General features: G+C 55.0%; 7 protein-coding genes across 7 annotated transcripts; 4 read left to right on the top strand and 3 right to left on the bottom strand.

Moving 5' to 3' along the window:
* Positions 1-436: 436 nt before the first annotated feature.
* On the top strand, positions 437-2,302 carry CkaCkLH20_11010 (uncharacterized protein; the record flags this gene model as incomplete). Its single annotated transcript, XM_038893724.1, has 6 exons — positions 437-560; positions 616-869; positions 924-1,013; positions 1,065-1,631; positions 1,681-2,056; positions 2,115-2,302. The coding sequence occupies 6 exons, from the start codon at positions 437-439 to the stop codon at positions 2,300-2,302; spliced, it is 1,599 nt and encodes a 532-aa protein (XP_038741060.1).
* Positions 2,303-3,654: 1,352 nt separating this feature from the next.
* CkaCkLH20_11009 (uncharacterized protein) lies at positions 3,655-4,808 on the top strand (the record flags this gene model as incomplete). The annotated part of the gene is made up of 3 exons (XM_038893723.1): positions 3,655-4,039; positions 4,092-4,296; positions 4,346-4,808. The coding sequence occupies 3 exons, from the start codon at positions 3,655-3,657 to the stop codon at positions 4,806-4,808; spliced, it is 1,053 nt and encodes a 350-aa protein (XP_038741059.1).
* Positions 4,809-6,722: 1,914 nt separating this feature from the next.
* Positions 6,723-8,165, top strand: CkaCkLH20_11008 (O-methyltransferase; the record flags this gene model as incomplete). Its single annotated transcript, XM_038893722.1, has 4 exons — positions 6,723-6,947; positions 6,996-7,041; positions 7,092-7,763; positions 7,828-8,165. The coding sequence occupies 4 exons, from the start codon at positions 6,723-6,725 to the stop codon at positions 8,163-8,165; spliced, it is 1,281 nt and encodes a 426-aa protein (XP_038741058.1).
* Positions 8,166-8,877: 712 nt separating this feature from the next.
* CkaCkLH20_11007 (NmrA-like family protein) lies at positions 8,878-9,972 on the bottom strand (the record flags this gene model as incomplete). The annotated part of the gene is made up of 3 exons (XM_038893721.1): positions 8,878-9,484; positions 9,556-9,788; positions 9,868-9,972. 3 exons carry the CDS (start codon positions 9,970-9,972, stop codon positions 8,878-8,880), a joined length of 945 nt encoding a protein of 314 aa, XP_038741057.1.
* Positions 9,973-11,774: 1,802 nt separating this feature from the next.
* CkaCkLH20_11006 (uncharacterized protein) lies at positions 11,775-12,920 on the top strand (the record flags this gene model as incomplete). The annotated part of the gene is made up of 1 exon (XM_038893720.1): positions 11,775-12,920. The coding sequence occupies one exon, from the start codon at positions 11,775-11,777 to the stop codon at positions 12,918-12,920; it is 1,146 nt and encodes a 381-aa protein (XP_038741056.1).
* A 449-nt stretch (positions 12,921-13,369) lies between these two features.
* Positions 13,370-14,257, bottom strand: CkaCkLH20_11005 (uncharacterized protein; the record flags this gene model as incomplete). Its single annotated transcript, XM_038893719.1, has 1 exon — positions 13,370-14,257. One exon carries the CDS (start codon positions 14,255-14,257, stop codon positions 13,370-13,372), a length of 888 nt encoding a protein of 295 aa, XP_038741055.1.
* Positions 14,258-14,720: 463 nt separating this feature from the next.
* CkaCkLH20_11004 (beta-galactosidase b) lies at positions 14,721-23,426 on the bottom strand (the record flags this gene model as incomplete). The annotated part of the gene is made up of 12 exons (XM_038893718.1): positions 14,721-15,703; positions 15,760-17,278; positions 17,332-17,659; positions 17,715-17,759; positions 17,808-17,830; positions 17,881-17,935; positions 17,991-18,138; positions 21,390-21,793; positions 22,701-22,826; positions 22,890-22,998; positions 23,054-23,102; positions 23,160-23,426. 12 exons carry the CDS (start codon positions 23,424-23,426, stop codon positions 14,721-14,723), a joined length of 4,056 nt encoding a protein of 1,351 aa, XP_038741054.1.
* Positions 23,427-26,669: the final 3,243 nt, after the last annotated feature.

Genomic DNA, 26,669 nt, shown 5'->3' with positions numbered 1-26,669 from the left:
CATACCGCTTGAATACGGTTCTGACAAGAATTACCAGGTTCAAAAACAGCCTCAATATTCTTCCGAGTACCCGGTAAACCAGTTTTTCTGCCTATTCACTTTTCCAAAATCACCTCGGGCCACCTCCGCACCGGCAGAGCCCCCCCGGATCCCCCCGCATCCGGAGGCCGGGGGTGCGGGGTCGGCTCCGCTCGTGCTCCTCCTCCCCCAATCTCCAGGATCCCAAACACATCGTGGATACCTCGCCCCCGACCTCGGAATACCCGTGCATCATAGCGAGTGAACGATTCCCGCGGCGAGTCTCCGGCCGAGCATATGAATCGGTAGTCCGTCCTCCTCGTCACCGCGTGCGTGCACTCTTTCACGGCGGACGGGCCAATCAGATCTCTTCGACAATCTGCTCTTCCAGTCTCGCGGCACAAGGCACGCCGGCACCATGTCACCACCCGAGATCTTCGACATAGTCGTCTACGGCTCGACCTCCGGCGCCGTAGCCACCGCCGTCCAGGCCTCGCGACTCGGACGCTCCGTGGCGCTGGTCTCACCGCAGGAACACATTGGTATCTATCCCCTACCCAGGCGTGCTCGAGATCAGGTTCGCTAACTACCTCACAGGCGGCATCCAAGTCAACGGCCTCGGCGCAACAGACATCGACAACCAGGCCGAGTTCCAGAACAGCACCACCCTCGGCGGTCTCAACCTCGAGCTGCACCAGAGAATCAGCCGGCACTACGGCCGCCTGGACCGCCTGAACCAAGTCGTGGAGGGGAAGCTCAAGGACCCCGACGTGTGGCGGTTCGAGGCCAGGGTCGCCGAGCAGGTCATCAGGGACTGGTTAGCCGAGAACCCGTCCGTGACGATCATCAAGGTGGGTTTTGCTGTGTGTTCAGCTTGCGACGGAGGGTGCTGATGAGCGTGGTAGTCTCGCCTCGTTGAGAAGAACGCAGTCGTCAAGGACGGGACGACCATCAAGGCGATCCGTCTCGAGAACGGGCAGAGTATCTCCGGCAAGGTGAGCGTCCCAGGTGTTGTGCAAAGATAACGCCTTACAATCCTTCCTCAGATCTTCGTCGAAGCCTCTTACGAGGGCGACCTCCTCGCCGCGTCCCGCATAACCTGGACCCTCGGCCGCGAGTCCTCCGCCACATACTCCGAGTCCCTCGCCGGCGTGCGCGCGGAGACGCTCTACCGCCAGATCGACGTCGACATCGACCCGTACCTCACGCCCGGCGACACCTCCAGCGGTCTGCTGTACGGCATCTCGCCGGAGCCGTTCGGGCAGCCCGGCGCCGGGGACGCGCATCTGCAGTCGTACTCGTACCGGCTGCCGCTGACGGACGACCCCGCGAACCGGATCCCGTTGACGGAGCCCGAGGGGTACGATCCCGCGCACTTTGAGCTTCACAGGCGTTTCGCGAGGGCCGGCGGGGAGTTTTACGCGCCTAAGAAGAGGTTGCCTGGCGGGAAGACGGATCTGATCGGGAGCGAGGGGGCGTTGTCGACGGATTTGCTGGGGATGAACGATGAGTGGCCCGTCGCTTCGTACGAGGGGCGCAAAAGAATTCTGGAGGAGACGGCAAGGTTCACCAAGGGGTTTCTCTGGTTTCTCGCGACGGACGAGGCCGTACCGGTAAGAACAGTCTTCTCGTGCTTCTCCGTGCCTCACTAACGGCGATTAGGAACCAATACGCAGAGAGTGGTCTAGATTCGGCTACTGCCGCGACGAGTTCCCGGACAACGGGCACTTTCCATACGAGCTCTACGTACGGGATGCGCGGCGGATGGTGTCGGATTACATCGTCACAGAAGCGACGGCTTCTCAAGACGGGGCCCCGGAGGTTCCGGACCCGGTAGCCGTCGCGTACTGGCCAACGGACACGCACAGCGTGCGGAGGATCCTTCGGGACGGCCGGGTGCACAACGAGGGCTTCATTTTCAAGGACGGGCACCGGTGGCGCCCTTTCGGGATCGCGTACCGCGCGCTGGTGCCGCGGAGGGAGGAGGCGGGGAATTTGGTCAGCGTAACGTGCCCAAGCTCGTCGCATGTGGGATACGGTAGGTGTCGATGAGACGGTGACTATGAAGTCCGTGAATCTGGCTGACGATATGACAGGTGCTGTTCGATTGGAGCATCAGTTTTACGCGCTTGGCCAAGCGTGTGCGAACGCGTGTGATATTGCGCTGGAGAAGGGAGTCGGGATGCAGGAGGTTCCCTACGAGCCGCTAAGGGAGAGGCTCTTGAAGCAGGGTGTGATCTTGGATGCGTCTTCTGTCGGGGTCCCCTCATTTGGAGACGAATAAGCGGATGGCCGAGAGTTAGCCAGCACTCGCAAAATTCGCGAAAGACTTGCTCGCGATGCTCGTGTCTTGCGAGTGGACTTGATAGACACATCTGTGCGTCACGGAGAAATCAGGCGACTGGTAATCGGGCCCCTTCAGCAGGCAGCTAGCTCAGAAACGTTCATTTTCCGACGCAGCTCGGAATGCAGATGTATCAGAATCTCGTAAACTAGATTTCGCACCGACAGGGGCCCTATCGGCGACACCAGACCGGCAGAGCTCGAGAACAACGGAATCCTCCCGCCTTGGCGACAATTTGAGCTTATTTTCGCGACCGGTGGTGAGTAATGCCGCCCACGATCATGGCAAGAAGTGTCTTCGAATGGCGTCTGATTTGCGCCGGTAATGTAGGCGAGGAGTTTCTCATAGCTTGTTTGCATCTTCGTGCAAGGTCTTTCAGGATTCGCTGAAAGGTTGGGGAAAACAAATCGGCCAAGGCATCGCGGTCGCTGGTGCGCTGCGACCAAGCGGGATCTAAGTGCGGAGGTCCTCCCGTTTGTTTGAGCACGGCCTCGGGCTCCCCAACTGTTTGATGGGTTGGAGTCAACGCCGGTGTTCGGAATGGGCCGTCATAAAGGATCCATTCGCCTGTTCAGTTGGGAACCTTGAACACCTTGTGGGAGTTTGAGCATGTGATCGAAACTTGGTCTCCTTGTAACCCAATTCTAGTTACGACATCGAATCGACAGTCTCGAGAGAGGAGAAAGCAGCGACGACGCCGAAATCTTGCGACAGACATTACGCCGGGGGGAAATCGTGCAAAACGACTGGATATGGATCTCTATGATGCCGACACGTCCATGTCGTTCCGAAAACTTGACGAGCCAGAGAGCTCTGGGAACGAGGCGGGATACACGGCGGACATGGGTTGTCTAGCATCTGAGACATTGACCGCGAGCGGAAGAAGACGATTCCCCCTGCGGCGAACACTGTCGAACGATTCTAGCCCTCCACAGACGTCTAGAACGGGGATCTCAGCGATGAGCGGGCGGTCTGCGGCGCTGGACGAGGAGGATGAGAGCCCTCAGGATTCTGACCATCACACGTCCCAATCAACTTTGCCTGGTATCTCGAGACGACAATTTCTTGGCGGAGCCAATGGTTCACACATGGAACCGATTGAAATTAGAGGCAGACGGCGGGAGCAGGGTGCGTCGATTAGTGCAGCGCCAGAGCCCAGTCATGGAAACGGAAGTGAGGGTCGCGCCAGGATATCAGGACCTGAGAGTATCAGCAGCAATTTGCACCGAAGTCAAGTGCCATCGGCAATCAGGCCATTGACCCATCCCAATGGAACACCAATTCTCCCAGATATGTCTGCCGAACAGCAAGCAGCGGAATCATCGGAGGCAACGACGCAAGCGCAGGGCTTCATTGTACCCGACGGCGACGTTGCCTCGTTGCTGGGCGGCACGGCCCCATCCGATGGAGGCTATGAGACGGACACGGAATCGAACGCCACTACATCAATCGCGTCGTCGGTGCGAGACTTCTTGTACGAAAATGGGCGAAGGTATCATCGGTTTCGAGAAGGACTGTACAACTTTCCCAACGACGAGGTCGAACAGGAACGAGAGGACATGAAGCATGCGATGGTGAAGCTGCTGTTCAGCCAAAGACTCCACTTTGCGCCCATCTCAGACAGCTCGCAGCAGATGCTGGATATTGGGACGGGAACAGGCGCGTGGGCCATCGAGAGTAAGTTCCAGAGTCTTTCGGTGATGGTCCGATTATGCTGACAGCAGGTGAGTGGGCGACAAGTATCCTAGCTCGACGGTGCTCGGGGTGGATCTCAGTCCTATTCAACCAGATTGGGTGCCGCCTAATGTCAAGTTCGAGGTCGATGATGTTGAGAGCTCGTGGCTGTATCCGACCAACCACTTCGATTACATCCATTCTCGTCACACCGTCGTGGCGATCAAAGACTGGAAGACTCTGTTCCAGAGGTCGATGGAGTGAGTTGTAGCCTCTCGAACCACTATTTCCAATCTGACAGAAAAACAGACATCTCAAACCAGGAGGATGGATCGAATTGCAGGAAATGCATCACTTCCCAGCTTCTGCAAACAATTCGCTGTCGGCGAAACACCCAGTGGCGGAGTACTGGGGCTTGGTGGGCGAAGGACTTATGGAACTCGGAGTCGACTTGGAACTGGCGGCAGGGGACCAGTTGGCCAGCATGATGCGAGATGCAGGCTTCGTCAACGTGACGGAGAGAGTGTTCCACGTGCCGATAGGGACATGGCCGCGGAATCGGGTGCTCAAGACGGTGGGGATGTACTGGCGGACCATCCTGCTGGACGGGCTTCAGGCTATTGCTCTGGGGCCCTTCACTCGGGGATTGCACTGGTCGGTCGAGCAGACGGAGCTTTTCCTCGTCGACGTGAGGAAGGCGTATCATGATAATTCGGTGTTGATGTATATGCCGTTGAAGGTGGTGTACGCGCAGAAGCCGCCAGCTACATAGCCATCTCAATGCTAAGAGACAATTGTCCACAGATACAGGCCGTGAAGTGCTTAGAGACATCGGGTGAAGAATCTGCTGCGTGATGGAGCGTCGTGGATATCATAAACCCAGCAAGTTGTTCATGCTGTTGCCGCAAGCAGATGGGGCGATGCCGGACACCTGGTCGTCTTCGCCGTTACGCCCGTACAGCCTCCGGTTTTCGAACAGCCTAGTTATCGTCAAACGGCCGTAGAATCTCCAGCTGAGATCGGGTTCAGATATCGACGCATTTTTCGAGGGTTTTGAAGGTACCTATTGAAAGAAAAAGGCAATGATGGGAGTGAAAATATTGTTGAAGAAAAGATGAAGGAAGCAGGTGCATTTCCAGGATGCTGGAACCCCTAGGAGGCAGTGGACCAATATCCACTGAAAGTGTCCGGTTTTAAGAGCTGTGATTGGCCAGAAACGGGGTTGCAGCCCAACTGCCGGCGTTCCACAGCGCATGCCGTTCCGACCCGTCTCTTTCCCTGTCACTGTCTTTTCTTCCTTGCAGCCGAAGGATGCTTTGACTTCTCACTCACCGCTGCTGCATCGACATCTCTTTGCCGCGTATCCCGTTCGGACGACTGAAGATTCCATCGACACACCACCAGAACACCACCATCACTGGATGAATGCCCAGACTGGGTATAGTCCAAAATAACCAAGGATTCGCTGGCGATCCAATACGACGATACCTACCTACATTTAACACCCTTGCCAAGCCTGGCTTTCGACTGCCCCTCTTCTTGCGCTCTTCGCTACTTACTTCCAGTGACACAACTATTGACGGTCCTTGCGGGGAGACACCGTTCAAAAGAGACGGACATCTCGGGGCCAGACCGGGCTTGGGCTATCATTACCGCGATCGTCGATCCGTGGCTTCGGGATGGCAGACTAGTCCCGAGGGTGGCCACTTCTAGCCCAACAGTCACAAAGAGAACGGAGGACAAGGAAGCCAACGATGAACAAGAAATCGACGGCAACCCCATGCCATGGCGTCGGATTCTAAAGCATGGACCGGCGCTAGCTGATGTCGTCGCAACGATTCAGCACCCATCCCAGTCTCGTCCCGCTCCTGTCCAGGGGTGGTCAATGTTGACACCTGGGTCCATCCTTTAAAACAAATTCCTTCCCAGACTGTTGGGTCGAAACGTTGCCGAGTCGTTCATCTCTCCTGGAAAGTCGGTGGCCTGATTGTTGACGGCGATTGAATTTGCGTATCAGCTTGCAGTTCTCGCGATCCAACCCGGAAGATTCCCTATTTACACCTTCGGGTCCACGTTCGAGACCTCCGGCTTCTTCGTTTTGTAACGGCCCGAGTGGTATCACCGCAGGGGACACAATCGAGCCCCAAATTTTGCCTTTGTCCAAGTACAGGTGACACGACATTCTCCGGGACTTCAGATTGAAGGTTAGTAATCATGGACCTCTTTCTTGTCCCACGCCGCCTTAGGCCCCGGGTCTCTGCCGGAGAGGCACCTAGCTTTACCATGGAGATAGACCTAGCAAAACGGCTGGCTCGTTGCCATTTCAAAGAAGCTGGCGCTGAGGTAGCTCACCATGGCTCATTCTCCAATTGGCGCTGCGGAGATTCTAGTCGCAGCCTGGCAGTCGTTGGCAGCCTTCTTGTCGCATCTCTGGGTTTGATCATGCTGACTTTGGAAGAAGCCGACAGCATTGTAATTGTAATAGGAGCAACTGCGACTGCCATAAGACATGACCAAATCCAAGCACAGTTCTTCGCTTCCGGATTCTTCACCAAAAGCCAGTGAAACCGACGGCATGAAGCAGAACGGCCTTTCTGTATCCCCAGCGACCACGCCTCAGGATGGAGTCACCAACGGAGCACCAGATGCTTCAACCAAAACGGCGGCTACAAGCTCATCGTCAAGAATGACACAGCTTGCAAAGAAAATCGCTGCGGAGACCGAGAAGCTGGAGACTTACATGAGGGCGAATGACTTGCCACTGCCAAGCCTCGATCCTAATGGCCCCCTCGATTTTCCGAAGCTCCCCGACGACATTCAACAGAGTCGCATGGAGATCATGTTCGCAACGAGAGAGCTTGAAGCCCTTGTTCACGGACCGAGAGAAGACGTGAGATGGAAAGCGTGGAGCGTAAGTTTGATCTTCTCTCATTCTCAGACAGGTCTAACTCTCCGGCAGTACCATGACAGCCTCAGTCTTCAGCTCGTCAACCACTTCGGCCTTGGTAGGGACACTTCTCGAGATCCACAGATCCCATGCTCTAACACAGCGCAGCAAAACTGGTCCCCATTGACGGCACCATCACCTTGTCGGAACTCCAGACCAAAACCTCACTGGACCCCGTCAACCTCGCCCGCGTCCTCCGCCATGTCATGACGAACCGCATGTTCCGCGAGCCGTCCCCCGGCGTGATCGCTCACACCGCAGCGTCCCGCGTGCTGGCGGAGGACCGGTCCCTGCAGGACTGGGTCGGATACAACCTGGAGGACAACTTCCCCGCCTCCGCCCACGTCCTCCAGGCCCTGAAGGCGTACCCCGAAGCCACCTCGCTCACCCGCACCGGCTTCAACTTCGCCTTCGACACCGTAGACAAGGAGCCCATGTTCGTCACGTTCGGAAAGGACCCCGCCCGCGCGAAGCGCTTCGGCGGCGCTATGGTCAGTCTCACCGGCGGCGAGGGCTACGAGGTCAGGCACCTGGTCGACTCATACGACTTCGGCGACGTCGATGCCAGGGGCGGCACGCTGGTCGACGTCGGCGGCAGCCAGGGGTTCGTGTGCGTAGACCTCGCGAAGAAGTGGAAGAACATGAAGTTCGTGGTGCAGGACCTCCAAAACACGATCGACTCCGCGCCGAAACCGGTCTCCGACGACCCCCAGATCGCCGAGCGCATCGAGCTCATGGCGCACGACTTCTTCACGGAGCAGACCGTCAAGAACGCCGATGGTGAGATCTGCCAATCCACGTACAAACATTGTTTCAGAGGCTGACATCCCCCCTCTTCGAATAGTCTACTTCTTCCGATGGATCATGCACAACTACTCTACGCCCTACGCCGTCTCGATCCTCAAGAACCTGGTCCCGGCCATGAAGCCCGGCGCGAGGGTCGTCATCAAGGACCACTGCCTACGACGGGCCGGGGACGAGAACCCGTGGGACGAACGGGTCATCCGCGGCATGGACATGGTCATGCTGGCCGTGCTGAACGCGCAGGAGCGCAACGAGGAGGAGTACCGCGCCCTCTTCAAGGCGGCGGACGAGCGGTTCGTCCTAACGAGCGTGTTGAGGCCCAAGGGGTGTAGGATGAGTATCATCGAGGCGGTGTGGGACCCCGAGGCGGCGAGGTAGGCGGGTGGGATCTTGCGGGGGAGTGAGAGTTGAATAATGTTTCTCGTTGATACCCAATAATCGAACACTTAGTTTCTCTCCATTGGGAGCACAAGCTCGTGCGAACCATCAGCGATATCGTGTCCAGGACAAAGACGATTGACCGTGACCCCGGCACAGCAGCAGGCTCCACATCGTGAGTGGGACAAGCACTCGCTTCCGATGCTCCAGCTAGCTACCCTACTTAACCCACGATGTTGTTGGTGTTAGTCATCAAATCCAGTCGGGCCTGCTGGCGAAATGGCATCGCGTCAGATTTCGGCTCTCAAGTCATACTCTGAAGATTCTAGGTTCGATCCCTAGGTAGGTCGCATTTGTTTTTGCCTTTTTCTCGCATATTGGGGGCTGAGTTAGTGGAAGCAACGACTTCTGTTTTGTTTTGGCAATTGTTGTTGTATGAGAAGTGGAATTGGTTTCTTTTTTTCGGATGCCGCTGAGAATGTAGATATGCTTGAAATTTTGGTATTCGTTGGTGGTGGTGGTGTTGTAACGATGTCCGCGCTTCAGTGCTGTCACGTCGATTGAAACCACCAAAACTTACACTGACTCGTCACACCTCGCGATCCAAGACAACTCCAGCGTCTGTATCCCAAGCATCCACAGCCGAGACACAGCCTTTTCCTCGAACTACAAAGTGATCAAATCACCCTCGGACCATTGTATTTCAGCCCAATCAACCCCTCTTCCAATACCTCTCCATCATCTCCCCCGCCGTCAACGGCCTAATCTCAGGAAACATCTCATTCAACGACCCCCTCCTCTCGACCCTCCCCAGCCCCGTCGCCATCCACAGCTCAAAGATCGCCAAGAAAGCCTGCAACCGCTTCTTCGGGAATTTGTCGTAACTCTCCTTGTGCCCCTCCAGCTCCGTGATTCGCCCCTCCCGCAGGTCCTCTACCGTATCATACACGACATCGAACTTCTCCCCCCTGGCGTCCTCCGCGAGCGCGACGAGCTCGTGGAATGTCACCTCGTCCCCGACGACGCGCAGCTCGTGGTCGTCCGGCCAGCGCGGGAGGTCGAGCGCCGCGAGGACGAAGCGCGCGACGTCGAAGGTGTAGGTGAGTGTGAGGGCGACGTCGCCGGAGCCCGGGATGGCGGCGGCGGCGTGCGCCATGTCGAGGACGATGACGGAGTGCGGGTGGTGCGATTTCAGGGTCGGCGGGGCGAAGTAGTCGAGGAAGGTGCCGTTCAGGACGGTGGCGTATTCGAGGGTGGTTTGGGAGAGGAGGGTGAGGGAGGTGAAGTAGTGTTCGAGGGGCGGGAGGATCTTGACGCCGCTGCGTGGTGCGCGCGCGTGTTAGTGAGGTGGGAGATTGAGGGTTCGGGACCCGGGGGGTTGCTTGCTTACTCCTCGGGATACCGCATGGCGAACGAGCTGGGTATGAAGCGCTTCGTGGCGGAGGACTGGTCCGCGGCCCGGATGAGGTTGAGCTGGGACGTCGCGAGGGACGTCGCTGTGATGCCGAAGGCGCTGATGACGGTGTGGATGTCGTGTTCTTCGAGGAAGGATTTGAGGGCCTCGATGTCGGAGTAGTCGACTTGGTAAATTGGCGCCAGGGTTTCTTCCTTAGGGTTGGGGGCCTGCAGAAACAAAATGTCAGAATTGTTTCTCATCATCTTATACTGCTCTCGTCATGGCTCGTTGAGAAGGTCGAAATACCTTGCGGGTGAGCACGAAGGCTTTGTGCTTCGTCTGCGCCGCCATCACTTCGATGAGTGTCCGGCCCACGGCGCCGGTGCCGCCCGCGATCGCGACGTTGACCATTGTGTAAAGAGTTCGAGGCCGTTCTTTAGCTAATCGAAAATGGGAGTTTGTGATGCGATTCGGCTGCTGGGAGAGCCATTGCGACGTCTTTTCGAGACTTATATCTCACATCGACTGCAAGTTTTCTCCATTGATGGATGTCCAAGTCCGTTGACGCTGGAGCGCTGGAGCGCTGTCGGGTTCCACGTTCGCGGCTTTAGCGGACGTAAGGACCACTGGGCAGTGTAGACTGCTGACACCCACGACGTCAATCGACGGCGTTACGCATTTAAAGGGCCCGTTCATCCCCATTTCTCGGTGCCCGCGGGCTGCTTGGGACTGTGTTTTTCCCTGGGAGATGGTCTTGGTGGTTCGTGATGTGGGCGGACGTGGTTTTGATGTTCTGCTCTCACGTCATTCTGGTTCTGAGACGCTGAGGGGGCGAGCGCAGGCTGTAAGGGGCGTTGCGAGACAAGATGGAAGTCGACTGTATCTCATTGGCGCCGGGTCATCAGCTCATGGGTAAGTATTTGAAGAATCGCTTCGTCAGTTGGATCTACCTATGAGTTAGAAATGAACTTGACCAGCAGGACCAGCAGCACAGCGCGCCTGGCTCGCGTGGGGGGTGATGAACTCGCCGAAAACATGCCGCTTTCGTCTGGCCTGTGGAGAAGCCAGCCCGCCTGGCGCTCTAGCGGCGACCGCACCAAGCGTGGTATAAGACTCCGAATTCGATTTGTAGCAACGGAGCTTGGCCGGAGTGACGGGGATAGGAGGCTTGCAATTGCCCGGATCTGATGTTGGCGGGCGATGTCGTGAGATGGTGCCAGGAAGCTTCGAAACCTTGGAGTGTGTGCTTCTTTTGGGATGAGCTGAGATGGCCAAACTTGAGCCTTTCTTCTGCCTTTCCTTGTATGTAGTCATTGATAGAATAATGAAAAGAAAAAATCAAAGTGCCCAGCCAAAGGACTACGGAATGCATCTTGGTATTGCTGGATTCTTTCCTTTCTTTCCTTGTTGGGCGATGCCTCCGAGGTGGGGCCGGGTCAGGTGCCGGGCTCGGCTCCGACATCACAACGTCCACCCCGGAAGGCTCCGGAACCTCACTGCCTTGCGTCTGGTCCATGTGAAAACTTCTGCATACCTTCCAGTTACTTGGAAGTGCATAATCACATCAAATTCTATCAGCCTTCAAAGGCTTTGGCAAGAGAAAGTGAAGGTTAGCATTCTAGTCCCGTGTTAATGAAGTCTTTCAGCTATTTGCCCTTTGAGACGATGATGCTTCTCATGTTTCTCTGCAACACTTGTATATATCATTGATCTAAGCTTTCTTCTGTGGCTTTTGTCTCTTTCTTAGTATCTTGAGGGCTTCTTAGGTTGACCTTTTCCACCTTCAATAGCTGATAGTTAATTGTGCCTGCAAGTTATAGTTGTGCAAGATAGAGCTTTGTTAATGATGGACGCACTTCTACATTCTTGCTTGATACTGATAACATGTCCTCTTGAAGTAAACGTAATCTCTTCAGTCACTTACTAAGGTGGGGTACCTGGAGAGGCACTTGTGGAATCGCCATGGACGAGTCGCTCAACCACACCACGAGCAGAATAACACGGCCTTCTGACGACTAGGCAGGGCACAGCACGAGACCTCTTCCACGACTAAGCAAGGCAAACATATTACTTATGGAAAGAAACAACCAGAAAAAGATTTTCAATCCTCTTCTTTCCAACTTCTTCTTTCCCACAACAACAACCTCCGAGCTCTACCCAAGTTACATCACCACTCAGCTATCACCCACTTGCTACACCACTTGCTACACAACTTGCTATCCAAGATAGCTTCTACCGAGATGGCTTCTCACGAGATCTCTGCCAACGAGATGGCTGGTAACGAGATGGTTGCTAACGACATGGCTACCAACGAGATGGCTTCTCACGAGATGGTTGCTAACGACATGGCTTCTACCAACATCGCTACCGCCAACTTGACTGTCAACGACACGGCTATCACCAACATCGCTACCACCAACATGGCTGCTAACGGTATGGCTTCCGACAACATGGCTTCCAACAACATGGCTACCAACAACGCCCAGGCCTCCTCTCAAGGCCCCTTTCTCCCCAACGAGATCTGGGCTGAGATCATCGAGCAAATCCCAGTCCGGAAGCGCACAATCGGAGTCGCCCCCGACCTCGACAACCGCGCCCTCCGTCCTCCCGTCCCGGCCATTGCCCACGTCAACCGCCAGATCCGCCGCGTCTTTCAGTCCACGTACGCGACCATCCGCGTCTCTACCCCTCAGCCCACCCGCGGCATCCTCTCCATCAACACGTACATCAGCCCTCACCATGACACCATGACCCTGGGCTACGACACCAACGAGCTCAACACTCTGGTCGACCTCATCAAGGCCCCTCTCAACCCCGTCCTTGTCAACAACCTCAAGCAGGTCTGGCTTGCCGACCTCAACATCCCCCGCTCGGCCGGCTACTTCGGTATCGACCCTGCCATTGCCAACCGCCCCGTCGACGACATCGACCGCTTCCCCCTGACTGACCTCATCTACAAGAATCTCGAGGTCATCACCCTGTCCAGCGAGAAGTACGACTGGGATCTCAAGGACGAGGAGTCGACCGCCTACGGCTTCGACATCGTCTACCATGTTCAGACCGGCCTGGTCTTCATGAACCCGATCCGCGATTCCCAGGAGGGCGACTGGCTCAACGCCCGCTCCGGCAAGAAGCACTTCAACGATGAGGAGAGCTTCCTCACCCGCATCAAGATCGACCGCTCTGACAATCTCGCGGAGCTGCTCAAGCATGAGTCCTTCGAGGCCGTCATCAAGCAGAAGGGCCACAAGGTCTCTGACGCTGATGACGACCCCGTGGCCGATATCGAGGAGGCTCCCGACGTGTGGTGCTACAACTGGCAGGTCTGCGTCGACTACATCAAGCTCCGCCTGACCTGAGTGGTCCCTCAACGGACGAACATGACTTCAGACCTCGCGCACGGCATTTGGAAAAGCCACTGAACTTTACGGAGGCTTTGGAAGGATGGCTTGGCTTGGAATGATGGTTTGGTTCGGAAGGATCGCTTGGTTTCGTGATATCTCTACTCGCAGACGGGGATACGGCTTTGGTTCACACTGGTATATAGCCGAAGGAGGCCACTTTGGTAATCGTTGGTGGCTCGATACATCTTCTTGAATGCCAAAAGCATTGGTTGGGATAGCGTCTTCTCGCTTTACTCGTTATATCAATCAACTTTGGCTTTAGACTGGGAATTGCCTTATGATCTTCGATGAATTAACTAAAGCAATGATGATAGAAACGGCCCCCCATTCCGCTTAGAACCTTTATCCTCAATCAGCACATCAACCACGTCCCCTCTCGTCCCCCCTTCACGCCCAGTATCCCCTTACGAGAGACGCCTAGTGATATACCCGCAGACAACATTCCACATCATAGCACCGGCACCGCCAACCCCGTCAGCCGCAGGAACCACACGCTCCCATCCCTTCAGCTTCAAATCCTCAACCTCCCCTCGCTCAATCCCAACCTTCACGACAGAAACATACTCAGGATCCGTCCCGTCCCGAAAAGTCCTCACGCCCTCCTCAAACTCCCCCTGCGAGATAGGCGCCACGTAAACCTCGCCCCTGTCAAGCAGACACCGAAAGCTCGCCCCCCGGATCCCAACCACCCCCTGATAATCCGCACCCTCCCACGCCGTCTTCGTCTCGTACACGCTCGCGACCCAGACCGTCTCGAGATTCGGGAACCGCCGCGGCCGCTCGAGCATCACCGAGACCACCCCGTCATCCCCCGCCGACATCCACGGCTCGGTCTCGAAACTCAGCGGAACCCACACCCCGCGACCCGGGGTGCCCACGAAGTTGGCCTGGTGCAGCCGGACCTCCCTCACCATCCCCGCGTCCTTCTCCTTCAGAACCGGCGCGTGGACGAGCGGTCCGGCGCTGGCGACGCCCGGCTTGTTGCAGGAGCCGAGGACAATGCTGTCGACCCTCGGGTTCAGATAGACGGAGTCGACGAAGCCCTCCTGGTCGACGCGGGTCTTGGTCCCGAAGCGGACGTGCAGCCGCAGGAACTCGTGGCGGCTCTCGCGGTTGACGCGCGAGATGACGGGCGTTCGGCGGCGGCGGGAGAGCAGGTCGCGCAGGGGGAAGACGGCGACGAGGTCGGGCTCGAGGGTGGAGCGCCAGATCTGCAGGCGGATCTCAGCCGGGAGGCGGCGGAAGGCCGAGAGGTCGAGGTTTTGCGGTTGTGTTTCTGTCGTGGAAGCCATCGGGAAATGGGAACAGCTGTCGTGTCACGGTGGACGAGAAGAGGAGAAGAGTTTGGGCGAGGGGGGATGCTGTCGTGTCACGGTGAACGAGAACGGGAGAAGGATTTGGGACGGGCGAGGGGGGATGAGATTTTCGTCGGGGAGGGGGATTTCATTGTGGGAGGCGGATGGATGCTTAGACGGACGGCTACCTGCAGCATCATTACGTCTGTCTTGGTGTTTTGGGGGTGGCCGTGATTGGAATTTGGGGGCACCGGGGCCGGAGGTAGATAACAGATGGGGGATGGGGGATAAAAGGAGGGGGACAAAACACGTGCGCCCAATCAATCAGCATTGCTCCAGCGAATCAAATAAAGTAGGATTTTATCGTGAAAGAATGATTGAATTCGACTTTTATTACGCAGGTAATCACTATCTACTCGGCCAGAATCGACCATCCCGACAGACGAAATCATCCACAGCCTCAAGCATACTGGAGACGGCTCTCATCCCATCCAGGCCTCAGCTCCTCGCTGTCAAACGTCATGTCGAAGCTCGACGTGTGAACGTAGTCCGTCAGCCACTCGATCTTCAGCTCCGCGCCCTCGGGCGACTGACTCCACACCGTGACGGCGATCGTGTTGTCGCCGTTGTAGTTGAGGATGCCCGTCGGGACGGGGTAGTAGATCTGGTTGCCGATGTACGGGTTGAAGCGGCCGTACTGGTACCCGTTGACGAAGAGCAGCGCGCGGAGCTGGTTGCTGTAGCCCTCCTGCGTGGAGGCGAAGGTGTCCTCCGCGGCCGCGGTGAGCTTGAAGGAGATGGAGACGTCGAGGCCGGCGGGCACGTCGAGGGGCACGACGGTGCGGAAGACGCGGATGCCGGCGTCGGGCACGGAGAGGGTCTCGTTGGAGGAGGCGAGCGTCTCCCAGTCCTCGTCGGGGAAGCCGGGGAGGGTGGCGCCGATGCGCTCGGCGTAGAGGCCGCCCTCGTTGATGGGGCCGCGGACGGGGTCGATGAGGTCGTTGCGGCCTGCCGTGCCGGCGATCTTCCATTCGGAGAATTTGTAGGTGGAGGCGTCGGGGCCGAGGAGGGTGGCGTTGGTGATGCCGCGGGGGGCGAGGGCCGCTTCGCGCAGGTCGTGGCCGGAGTTGTCCATGATGACGACGAGGATGTTGTCGCCTTCCGTGGCGAGGGTGGCGTTCTCGAAGGAGAATTCGCTCGCGTCGGCGCCGAGATAGGAGAGGCCGAGGTAAGAGCCGATGTATTCCGAGTTCAGCCAGACGGAGTAGCCGAAGGCGAGGCCGCCGGTGAGGTTGAGGAAGACACCGGTGGGAGGGTTCTCCGTGGTGGGGAAAGTGGTGCGGTAGATATGGTTTCCGACGTGAATTTCATACTCGTCGACGTAGAGAACGGGGTTGTTGGAGGCTGGCTTGACGGTGTTGGAGGTGTTTGTCTTGTCGGCAACTGGAAGACATTAGCATCTGGAAAGGGTTCGTCAGGGACATGAAATGGATACTTACCAACCCAAGAGTCTGAAGTAGGCTCGTAGTCGGTGGCAATCTCGGGCAAGCTGTCGTGGACCTTCCACGGGCCGAGGGCAGGGAGCTCGAAGCTGGCAGGGCCTTCGATCTTGGCCGTGAAGACGTTGCCCTCTCTCGAGGTGATCTCAACCTTCTTGCCGTTCCAGGTGATGCCGCAAAGCGACTCGGAGGCAAAGACGGTGATGGTCGTCTCCTTGTCGGCGTCACCGGCCAAAGCCAAGCTGCGGCCCGTCTCGTTGAAAGCAGCCGAGCGCACCAGGTAGGGCCCCTGAACAAAGACCGTCTTGTTTGCGGGAGCGGAAACGTCGTTGTCCAAAGTGGGAACCCAGAAAAGATAGGCGGCGCTGCGGTCGAGCAAGACAGCGCGCGAACCGTCTCCGAGGTCGACGATGGTGGTTCCCTTCTTCTGGGTGTACGCAACAGTCACGTTGGTCTCTCCTGCGAAGGTCTTGAAGTCGCCGACGTTGCCCTCTCCGACTACTTCGGCGGTGGTAGATCCGCTGACCACGAACTCGCCAGACTCGCCCTCCGGTAGCCAAAGAGCGATGACCTCACTGCCATCAACGACGATGTAACTGAGGACTTCGGCGGTCGAGTACAGAAGGGTCTTCTCACCGAAGGCGAAATCGGTGACAATGATCTTGGCAGAATGGCCGTTGATGGCGATGGAGCTGCCGTGCTGGGGGATGGCGAAAGAACCTGCGGAAGTCTTGACGGAAAGCTTGAAGGCCTCGTTTGTGTTCGACGGGGAGTAGGAGTGGCGAGCGACGTAGAAGGCGGCGTTGTTGTCGACATTGCGAAGCTCTGCAACGGTGATTGCAGGGTTGCTAGAGTAGGACGTGCTGTTTCCGACTCTCTCCGTCTTCGTCAGGTCCTTGGCAGCTCTGGTGAACAGAGTAAGGAGCTTGGTTTCGTAGAACTTATCCCCAATGATTCTGTTCTCGGAGACCGGGGACGAGTAGTCGTAGCTTGATGCCACGACAGGGCAAGCAAGCCATCCCCAGTTGGTGCCGCCGAACATCATGTACAGCGAGATGGCGGTGACTCTCTGGTAGATCAGATCGCGGTAGAAGATATTTGCGAAGTCAACACCAATATCTGTGGGACAGCCGCCCTCCGGTCCTCCCCATGGGTTGTACGAGCCACCCTGGAACTCGGGCATGAAGTTGGGCTGAGACGGCGATTGGACCGTGAAGTAGTCGAAGTAGTTCTGGGTCAAGTAGGGAATGTACTCTCCGTTGGTTCCCGTGCATTCGCTCAAGTTGCAGCTCCAGCAAGACGGGTAGCTGTCCACACCGACAACGTCGACGTTTCCAGTCGCGTCAGAGAAGTCCTTAGACCATGAGTAGCCACGCATGTTGGGGGCATTGTGCGACAGAGGCACATCGATGCCGTTCTCTCTCGCGCTGTCCTGGAGCAGTTGCATGTAGTTGGCGATGGGTGGGTTGAGGACTCTGTTGGGGATATCCTTCCATTGCCCGTTGAGCTCGTTCTCGATCTAGATTGTTGTCAATTCAGTACAGAAAGTCACCATAGTTGACCCGGACATACCTGGAACATGACGACGTTTCCGCCGTTTGTGATCAAATGCGGCTTGATGATCTTGGAGATCTCAGCCCAGTAGGGAGTCCATGCCTCGGTGTACCTCGCGTCGTCATTTCTCAAAGAACCGTACTCGCCCGTGGTTGCCCACAGCGGGAAGCCTCCAGCGTTGGTCTCAGCGTTGACGTATGGGCCAGGTCTGATGATGAGGTAGATGCCGACCTCCTTGGCGACGGTCATGATGGAGGTGAAGTTGTGAGCACCGGTGTCAAAGTCCAAGACGCCCGGCGTGGGGTTGTGGTAACCCCAATGGTTGTAGATGGAGAAGGCATTGAAGCTGTGGTTGTTGTTAGTGACTTGAGGTTTTCGGAGCAAGCTCTGGATTTCCTCACCCAGCAGCCTTGATCTTCTCAAGGAGGTCTCTCCATAACTCGGGGCTGAATATTGTCAGTCTCAATCACGACAACGACGATGGTGTAACGAACACTGGAAGACGCCAGTAGTGGAACTGCAATCGTCAGCTTCATGTCTTGATGCCCAAGGGAAGAAAGATCATACTTCACCAGAGAATACGAAGAGTCTCTCGCCATTCACAATGTAGCTGTGGTGGTCCCTGCATGCCCCTGCATCAGCGTCAACCTCGATGAAACATGTTCGGTAGCACTCACCATTGGACGATCTCGTTGAGGCCATTGTCAAGGATCGGCCAGTCAACATCCTCCTGAGCCAGAACACCACGCGACCCGGAAAGCAGCGAAGCCGCGAGCCACAAAAGGCCGCCGGCCTTCAATCCGAATCTCATCGTGATAAACCTGACTGGATGCAACACGATCGAACAACCAATTGGCGATACCACTCGAAAGCCGCAGCGGAACGGACCACTCCAGCTTCGACCGCGCCTCTCATCTTTTTAAACGTTCCAACGCAACCCTGCGCCCTGGACGAACCCCCCATGTTCGTCTGGTTTTCCTGCCCTGGACGCAGGGTAGCATCCGGACGGACGCGCTCGGTGTTGATGGTGCCGACGACTGCGGGGAATCGTGAGGGGAGGACCGGGGTCTGGTCGTGTTGAACCTGACGATCCCCGCCCCCGCGATTTCGCTAACCGCGTCAATCATGGAGGCAACCGTGCTTTGATGTCATCGAAACGCAGTAGTGTTGACTTCATTTCCCACGAGTTGGTCCCGACTATTTCACCGACGGAGGTTGGGACCAATGGCCGTCATAATTGCAGTTTCCGGGCCCCAGATTGAAGTTTTCTCTCCTAGCCCTTTCCGGTCGCATCTGCCAGTGGGATGGTCTCCGCCTTGGTAGCTAAGACGGCCTGATATTGGGGCATCGCAACAATCGCAACATCATCGGCCGATGCCACTTTTTACGTCAATTCGGGAGAGGCCGAGGTACTCGCTTAATCAAGAAACAAACCCATGTTTAATCGGTGTGTTCGGATGATATCCACTTGGTTCATGACAAGGTCGGGAAGCCCTTGCGCCCACAGCGCGGAAGTTCGGACCGAGAAGGCATGTCGGTGAGTCTGCGATCCACGCCAGGGAAGTGCTATCTTCAACAGTCTCGTGGTATTTGATGGCTGAAGAATAACCAATCTTTCCACATGCTAGAATCTCTGCCAAGTTTTCTATTATGGAACAGACTTCTCCCATCCCGCGTTGACAGCTCCAGGCCAAGTCTCCGCCTCGAAGTTGCCCCCGGCTGCTGCCCGTTGCTTCACCCTGACTGGCCGACCTTCACCTGTACATTGCGGTTAATCGTGTGTTTGTAAGTTAACATCCAGTTCCAGAAGTATAAAGCAGAAGGTGACTTATCATCCCCATAGGAATAGCCCCGGCCCCTGTCTTGCCGCAGCATGGTAACACTGGTGACATCCACCTGATAGCCCTTACCCACGACGGGGCGCGATGGGGTTGGGATTGTACCCTCCCGTCGCCGGGCTGCAGCCTGGATTTGCATGGCTTATTCCAACCGTCAGTATGGGCACTCCTCAGAGCAGGGCAGGGTGATCGAGACATCCCCCCACACTCCATCCGTCCATCCATAACCTCTCCATGATGATGAACCAAGTGCTTCCGGTCATCCAAGGTATGCAGGACATTTAAATTGCAGAGACTTCCCACAGCCCTCCAGTAGCCGAAGTTTGAAGACGTACAGGCTCTCAAAGTGCGAGTGGCATCCATCCATCTCTTGGGACGCGCCACTGTGAATACAGTCAGCGAAGTCGAATGAGGCGGAACCAGGAAGGTATATGCTCAATGGATGGAGCAAAATTTCTCAGCGAACCGAGATGAGTCATATAAAGCATAGTAGGGGGATGTGGCTGAGGAACAATTCCTCCACACCTACCAACATTGTATCTACCTTGATTGATGCTTTCCTTGCGTTCATTTGTTGGAACCGTGAAACTTTGAGCACGGGAAGTTGACATGCTGAACCTACAAGGTGGACAGTCTGAAACTTCTACCTTGATAGCTTGATCGGAGGATATAAAAGACATGCCGTCCATTTCTTTGGCCAACGCGTCGAAAACGCACCAAATTCTGATTCTAAGACCATATCAACAGCTCAAAACAGGCTAACAGCTACGCTGCTGGCTCTTGCGACAATAAACATGCGTCTTAACAACTTCCATTGCTTCTCCAGTCTCCCACCCGAGCTCCGCGATGCTATCTGGGATTTCGCCGCGTGCCGTCCGGCTTGCCGCGGCGTTCATTACTTCACGCCGTTCAACCCGCATGAAGAAGAAGAAGACCAAACCGACAGCTGCGCCCTTCCGATTTTGAGGATATCGGATCCAGATGCCTACGGACTCTACCCGCCGAGGTCACCTAAAAGCGCACTCGCATGTTCATGGGTCAGCAACAACCCGTCAACTTACGCTACTGCCGTGGGGCTCTGGACGGCATGCAGAGATTCAAGATCCGCGTTGTATCGCCGCCACGAAAACGAAACATCGGCGCCCTTGGATGAGCAGATCGAATCCGCGGGCCGAGAACCTGGACCTGCTTTCGGGTTTGAGATGGCGAATCAGAAGCGATTACGACTCACCCGGAAACCATTCGGCAAAAAGAGGCAGAACTCCATCAAAGAACTATCTACGATTTATCCTCATTACGATCTCATCTACATTCAACAACGAGTTTGGCATGATTTCGCTACCCTAGTCGACGACATGCCTTTCAACGAAGTATGGAGCGGCAAACGGATCACGCATTTTGCGTTTAACTATAATCCGTTGTGGAATGCGCAGATCCAAAAGATCGAACAAGAAACCACGGGTATACCGCCTTATCTATATTTGGATTCCTACGAGTATTATGTTACTTGGTCTGATATGTACACCCTCTTGACTTGTGCATGGGAAGCTGATTCTGGGATACGGCTTTGGCTTGTCGACCCCAGACTTCGCCGCAAGCTCACCGTCTTCAACGAGTCACATTCCGAAGACTTTTGGGGGCTTTATGAGCAACCAAACTCGGAGGCGATCGCTTTTGAAGCCTCGGACCGCAGATACTATGCCGTGCCGAGGCGCCTTCAACATGAGCTGTGTGCATACGACGGAGAAGTCGAGAGCTCGATACTGGACTTCTTATCGAGCTTGTACGCAACGGCAACCAGAGAAGCAAATGTAGAGCAAACACTAGGAAGCAATGCCACAGTGTCCGAGGTTATTGGAATTTTGGTTTGCGAAGACACTGGCTAAGACTGGAAGGATAACAAACGGACTGTTGTGCGTTAATGGGGCTATCAACATCTTATTTTTCCTGTTTCTTACTGTTGTGTAGATGCAAGAGCCGCAGGCTACGCAATGGACAAAATTGTGTGTTGATGGAGACTATCTCGACGTCGACTAGGTGTAGAACATAGACCATCCTCTAACTTTCAGCACGAGCCCATCTGACCGTAAACCCAGCTGAGTGCATCGCAGAAGAACCATTCGCATTCTCGCACTTTCTCGGATCCATACACGGATGCCGAAACCACATAAGCATTCCCGACCATCTAGCATGCCTTTGTAGCGACAGCATACACCGTCCTACACCCAATCTTATTACAAACGTCGTCCACATCACATCCGAGATCCACAGTCGTCGTCGGCAGAGCGCCCGGGCAGCCGCACGACTTGGTGACCGTCGACGTGGTCGTGCATTGGGCGACGAAGCAGCTCTTGCAGATGGTCCCCGTGGAGGTGATCTTGGGGCAAGTGACGGATGAGCACGGAGCGGTGGTCGTCTGAGTGGTCGTTTGCGTAGTGGTCGCAATCTTGGTCGCTACGGCGGTTGTGGTCGTGGTCGTGGTCTCGCGGACGGTGACCGGGGCAGTCACTGTTGTAGTTGTTGCCGTGGTGGAAATCGAAGTCGTTATGCTTGTCACGAACTGTGTGACCGTCTTGGTGACTGTTGGACTTCGTGTTCGGTCGATCGTGGAAGGGGTCAGCGTGATCTGGCCGAGCACGGTCCTGGTATTGTTTTAGCAATGTCTCACGCAGGGGATTGTGTGACTGACGAAGCATGATAGCTTAGGAATAAGCTCAAGAAGAGGAGAATCTGCATTTCGAACGGTCTTTCCTAAGCTTACTGAAGGGTTCTGAAAAGCTTGCCTGCCGCTCGTTATGTGCCAAGAAAACATAGGCGGCGTTTTGGTAACATTTTATACTCAAGTACTCGCGGTGGTTTCAAAGCTATTCCATTTCAAGCCGCAGTTGGAATATCTGCTCATTCGGATGCGATCAAGTTGAGCCAATTGTGCCTCGCGCGTGGTTCACCCACCAATATTTCTCTTTACCCGGTTCTCGTCAGTACCCAACGGGTTTTGCGGAAGCTCCGTGATTTAATGGCATTAAACTGCGTGAGCTGAAGGGTATATTTATTAAATGGGCTATTCGGCTCATATTGGAACGGGCCCCAGGCTCGAACGATGCATGGCGGCTGAATTCGCGGCACCATGAGTAAATTACACCTAGAAACAAAACGCCAATGGCGGTCTCTGATGTTTCTCATTTAGGATTCACGGAACCACCAACTGACTTGAATTTTCCTATTGCATGCTGAGTGAGTTTCAAGGTGTCGGTGCCCATATGAGGTTGAATCGTTTCTTGTGAAGCTATTCAATTGGATTTCACGGTTCATCATTCAGCCAATTCTCTCATTCGTCATTCATAAATCTTTGAAATTTGTACCAGCGCCGGCATTTCAATCTTTTCTAGCAAGCTGACGTGACTTATATGCCTTTCACTGATGTTAAATACACCCAGTAGACACAATAGCCATTCTCTCCCTTGAAGTCTTGTCGCTTAAAATCCACGTAGCAATTTCTCCTGTAACAAAACTGGCAATTTCACAGTCACGATATGACTGATCTAGCACCTCCAAGAGGTGATCTGGTTGTCGTACTCGACAGTACGAGGGTCGTCGGGCAGAGGGACGGCCAGGTTGTAGTTGTAAGAGGAGGTGAGGCCGCGGTCGTCGCCCTTGTTGTTGCAGCCCTGGAACCTATTTAAGGGCGATTAGAATGCGAACTCGGGAGATTGTGGGATGGATGCTGGGTGCACATACTTGTAGAACTGGCACTTTCCGCCCGTGTTGGTAGACAAAGAGGTGACCTTGTCGTTGAACCGGTCGCTGACCTCGGTCGAGTTGGCAGCCTGGAAGTTGAAGAACGAAACTGCGAAGCCAATTAGCCTTCCACTCCAGCCACTATATCCAGACCCTTCACATACCGCAAGATCCAGGAGGAGCGCCAAAGACGAGGCAGTCCCCACGGAAACCCTGTCATTCAGTCAGCCAAAACTCCTTGCACGGAAACTTCCACATCTCAAAGCCTACAGAGTCGGTGCACTGGAGCAGGAAGACGAGGTCGGGGTTGGTCTCGTTGCGGTTCGGGTCGGGCTCGGCCTCCTGGCGCGCGGCCAGGCCGTCGGTGCCGGTGGCGACCTGGACCTCGGAGGTCTTGAAGACGTCCCAGGCCGCCGAGTTGATGACCTTGCCGTCGAAGACGAGGTCGGCGCCGGTGCTGCGCTGCTCGATGGGCTTGTTGATCGCGGCGGCGGACACCGCGGTCGCGGCGAGAACGAGAGTACCGAAGCTCTTCATGTTGAGATTTTGATGTTGAAAACGAATGTATGTGTTTGAAAAGAGAGCGACTTCAAGAGTGAGGAGCAAGCAGCCAGTCTTTGGGCAGGGCGAAGGTCGACTTATTTATCCTGATCCATCCAAGACCGAAAGTCCCGCGGCCAAGAAAGACAGACTTTCGACCCAATATGCGAATAGCAACCCCATCCCCGCCTCGTGATCCCCATCATCCCTCGTAGTCGTGATATCGTTTGTGGAGTTATTACCCGGTTCCATGCCATATTATCCCAGACGACAGCGCCGAGGAAAGGGGCACGCAGAGAGAGAACCTTTGTGTGGCCCGAGTGTTCCGGAGTTGACGATTTAGACTTTGGGGGGTTTAATATCGGAACGGGGCTCATCAACGATGCCAACTCCCGCCATCCATGACAAGGTTTGGAGTCGAAAATGAAAATGAGAAAACAGTGGAAACATGCGCGCAAAAGAGGCAAAAGGGGATGAACAGTCTGGGGCGACCCGTTCGGCGTACGGTCTCCTCGGGTGCGTCTTTCTTATCCGCTTAGGCGTGGGTTATATCTGTTGGCTCGGCGGATGTTGTTTATCTGAAGGTTTCCGTAACCGTCTTTCGTCCGAACTGACTCGGAGAGGGCAATCAGACGAACAAGGACACCGATTGCGAAGATCAGATGGCACGACACGAACTCTGATTCCTGCGAAAGGGGGCTGTGATGCCGGGGAACCCATACTTGGCTCTTGGCTCTCGATTTGATGAAAGTCTGGAATCGGCAGGTTGCCTTTGTGATCATGATTGCTTGCATGGCGGCTGTTCCGCCGCTGTCATCCCAACTGGGTCGATATGAAGGCCGCCGAAAGGGGTAAGGAGTTGCTGAAGACTTCCGTTTGGAGAGAGTAACTTTGACACACTGACACGGCGAGCACCGAGTATTGAATGAGCAAATTTAAACTGTCTTCCGAAGTCCTTTTCGCATTTTGCCGTCTTCATTTCTCTCATTAATTACCACTGGGCGGGCTTTATTTTCTTCTGTCGCAGAGTTGAGAAGCTGGACTTTTAAAGGCGCTTAGGTCGTCTTGCAGCCGAAGATGACTAGCAACTGGGACCATCCCGATCTTCCGGAACGATTTGATGCAGACTAAAGTCCCCAAAAACAAACCCCGATGTAAGCTAACATATTACCGGGTCGATTTCTTGGCAGTCTACGGAGCTTTTGTTAAACTCTGATTCTCGTGGAAGGAAGCGAGTCATTGAATGCTGCGTCTGATCGGTAGTCTTTCACGACTACCGATTCTCTGCATTATGCTTTCTGAGGTGTTGGCTCATCCAGTCAACTCCGTCACAACGCCCATATGCAATCATTGGCCCAGACAAGCCCTCCAATCATTCCTGGTGTCTAGAAAGAGACTCGTTGATAATGCTGCAGACTTAGGAACGAATCTACGACTCATCCTAGTTGTGGGCACGTAAAAGAAAGAAAAAGGTCTTTTATCAGAACTCTTTACAAGTACATAGAAGTACGTGAAAATGAGCTGCCAGCGTCAAGTCATTTAGCGTCTTGTATTGCGCATTTAGTATCATTCTATCTCGTAGTAATTTTCACTCGTCTTCAGTGTTGAGTCTCATCCGACTGCTTTCAAGTGACTTCTTTTTATTCAATTCAAATGAATCATGATTCAACAACATGAGTTCGGAGCCATTGTCGGTATGAAACTGAATCACAGAATAAGCAACTCGTAAAGCCCGTCGTCTGTGCTCGGTAGCATTGGAGGCTTGGGCCAAGAATAGTCAATAAGTTCCATTGTAACGCGCATCTTGAATGATTTTCGTGAAGGTAGTTGAAAATGCCGCAGCAGGACTGAGTTTCTATGCGCCCTACAACACAGTACATATGCCAACTCAGGTAACATCTATGACGTGTAGGCAAAACTTCACGTCACTACATACACTTTCAACAGCTTCGCGTGTCATTTAATTCATAAAGAACTTAATGCCTTGGAATGAGGCATAGTCTAGACGGCTTAGTATTGGACTTGGAGAACTCATTTCATTTCCTCCACGTCTCACATGCTTTCTCAGGGCTTGATGAGTCTCAAGTCAGATGAAGGAAAAGCTCATGTCAAGAAGGCGTCTTTATTAGTTCCCCATTCTATTCCCCTCGTGCTGTCACGCAAGATAGTATTCCATAGAAAGTGAGCCGTGGGTCGCTAGAAAAGGAAACCTCAGAGAATAAAACCTGGTACACCTCACATTTTCCAGAGTTAAGAAAAATGTATTTCATCTTTAAAGGATTACCAGCAGCAAAAGCTTAAGGAATCACATCCCGTAGAACTTAGACAGAAGTCTCATTTTACTAGCATGTCTCTTCATGTCTAAGAGCTGTTGCCTCAAAGATCGATTGAAGCATGAAGACAGCACATCTATCATTTCATAGCGTCGATCAGATCGAGCGATTTTAAGGGGAAAAGGCTCGTCTCAAGCAATTACATGAATGCAAGCTGACATTGCTCGCGATGAGATGTGGCAAAAGACTCAACATGAAGCAACGTAACTTCCGACATAATTGAGTACCGCTTCGAATGATCGATAACAATAGCAACAGTAATCCACCCCTACTGGGGCACATGAGGAGAAAGGAGCTGAAAATGGCCTCAGCTGTCCCGATTCCCAGAAGCACGTGTGGAGATGTTCTTCATCAAGAGGCGGGGTTTGCGTCAATGCGACCACACACTCCGCTCTCCTGCGGTAGTATGCGGGGGTTGTTTATCTTCACTGAATCAGCCTCAAACCGCGAGTCCAGACTCCAGGCACGCCAGTACACACAGTCTGTAGATCGTCGCCAACAACGCTGATCGTCTCAAGACTTCATCGCACGATCGCTCGGGGCTTTTGCTCTCCTTTCTTCTGCGGTATCATCTGTCCCGCCCAAACCCGTCATACGAGACAAGTGTGTTGCAGAAACGGTAAGACGACCTCAGCTGAGAAGCTCCTCGTTCACCGTTCTTGGCGGGCAAACAGGACCTTGTCGTTGGAGGCAATAGAGGGTCAACAGGCGGTGTGTCAGCGGCTGAAACCGACAACAATCTACGTGGTAGGGGCTAAGTGGCCACCTGCGGGCCGCAGTTGACCGGGACTGGTGCGCTGCAATTTAGGCTACGTCGGCGTGTATCACCGCTCGCCGCGGGGGGGGGGGGGGGGGGGGGGGGGGGGGGGGGGGGGGGGGGGGGGGGGGGGGGGGGGGGGGGGGGGGG

This window comes from Colletotrichum karsti, assembly GCF_011947395.1.
Source record: "Colletotrichum karsti strain CkLH20 chromosome Unknown Scaffold44, whole genome shotgun sequence".
In the NCBI taxonomy this organism is placed as follows: domain Eukaryota; kingdom Fungi; phylum Ascomycota; class Sordariomycetes; order Glomerellales; family Glomerellaceae; genus Colletotrichum; species Colletotrichum karsti.
The sequence above is the reverse complement of the archived record's forward strand: the minus strand, read 5'-3'. Positions and strand labels throughout refer to the sequence as shown.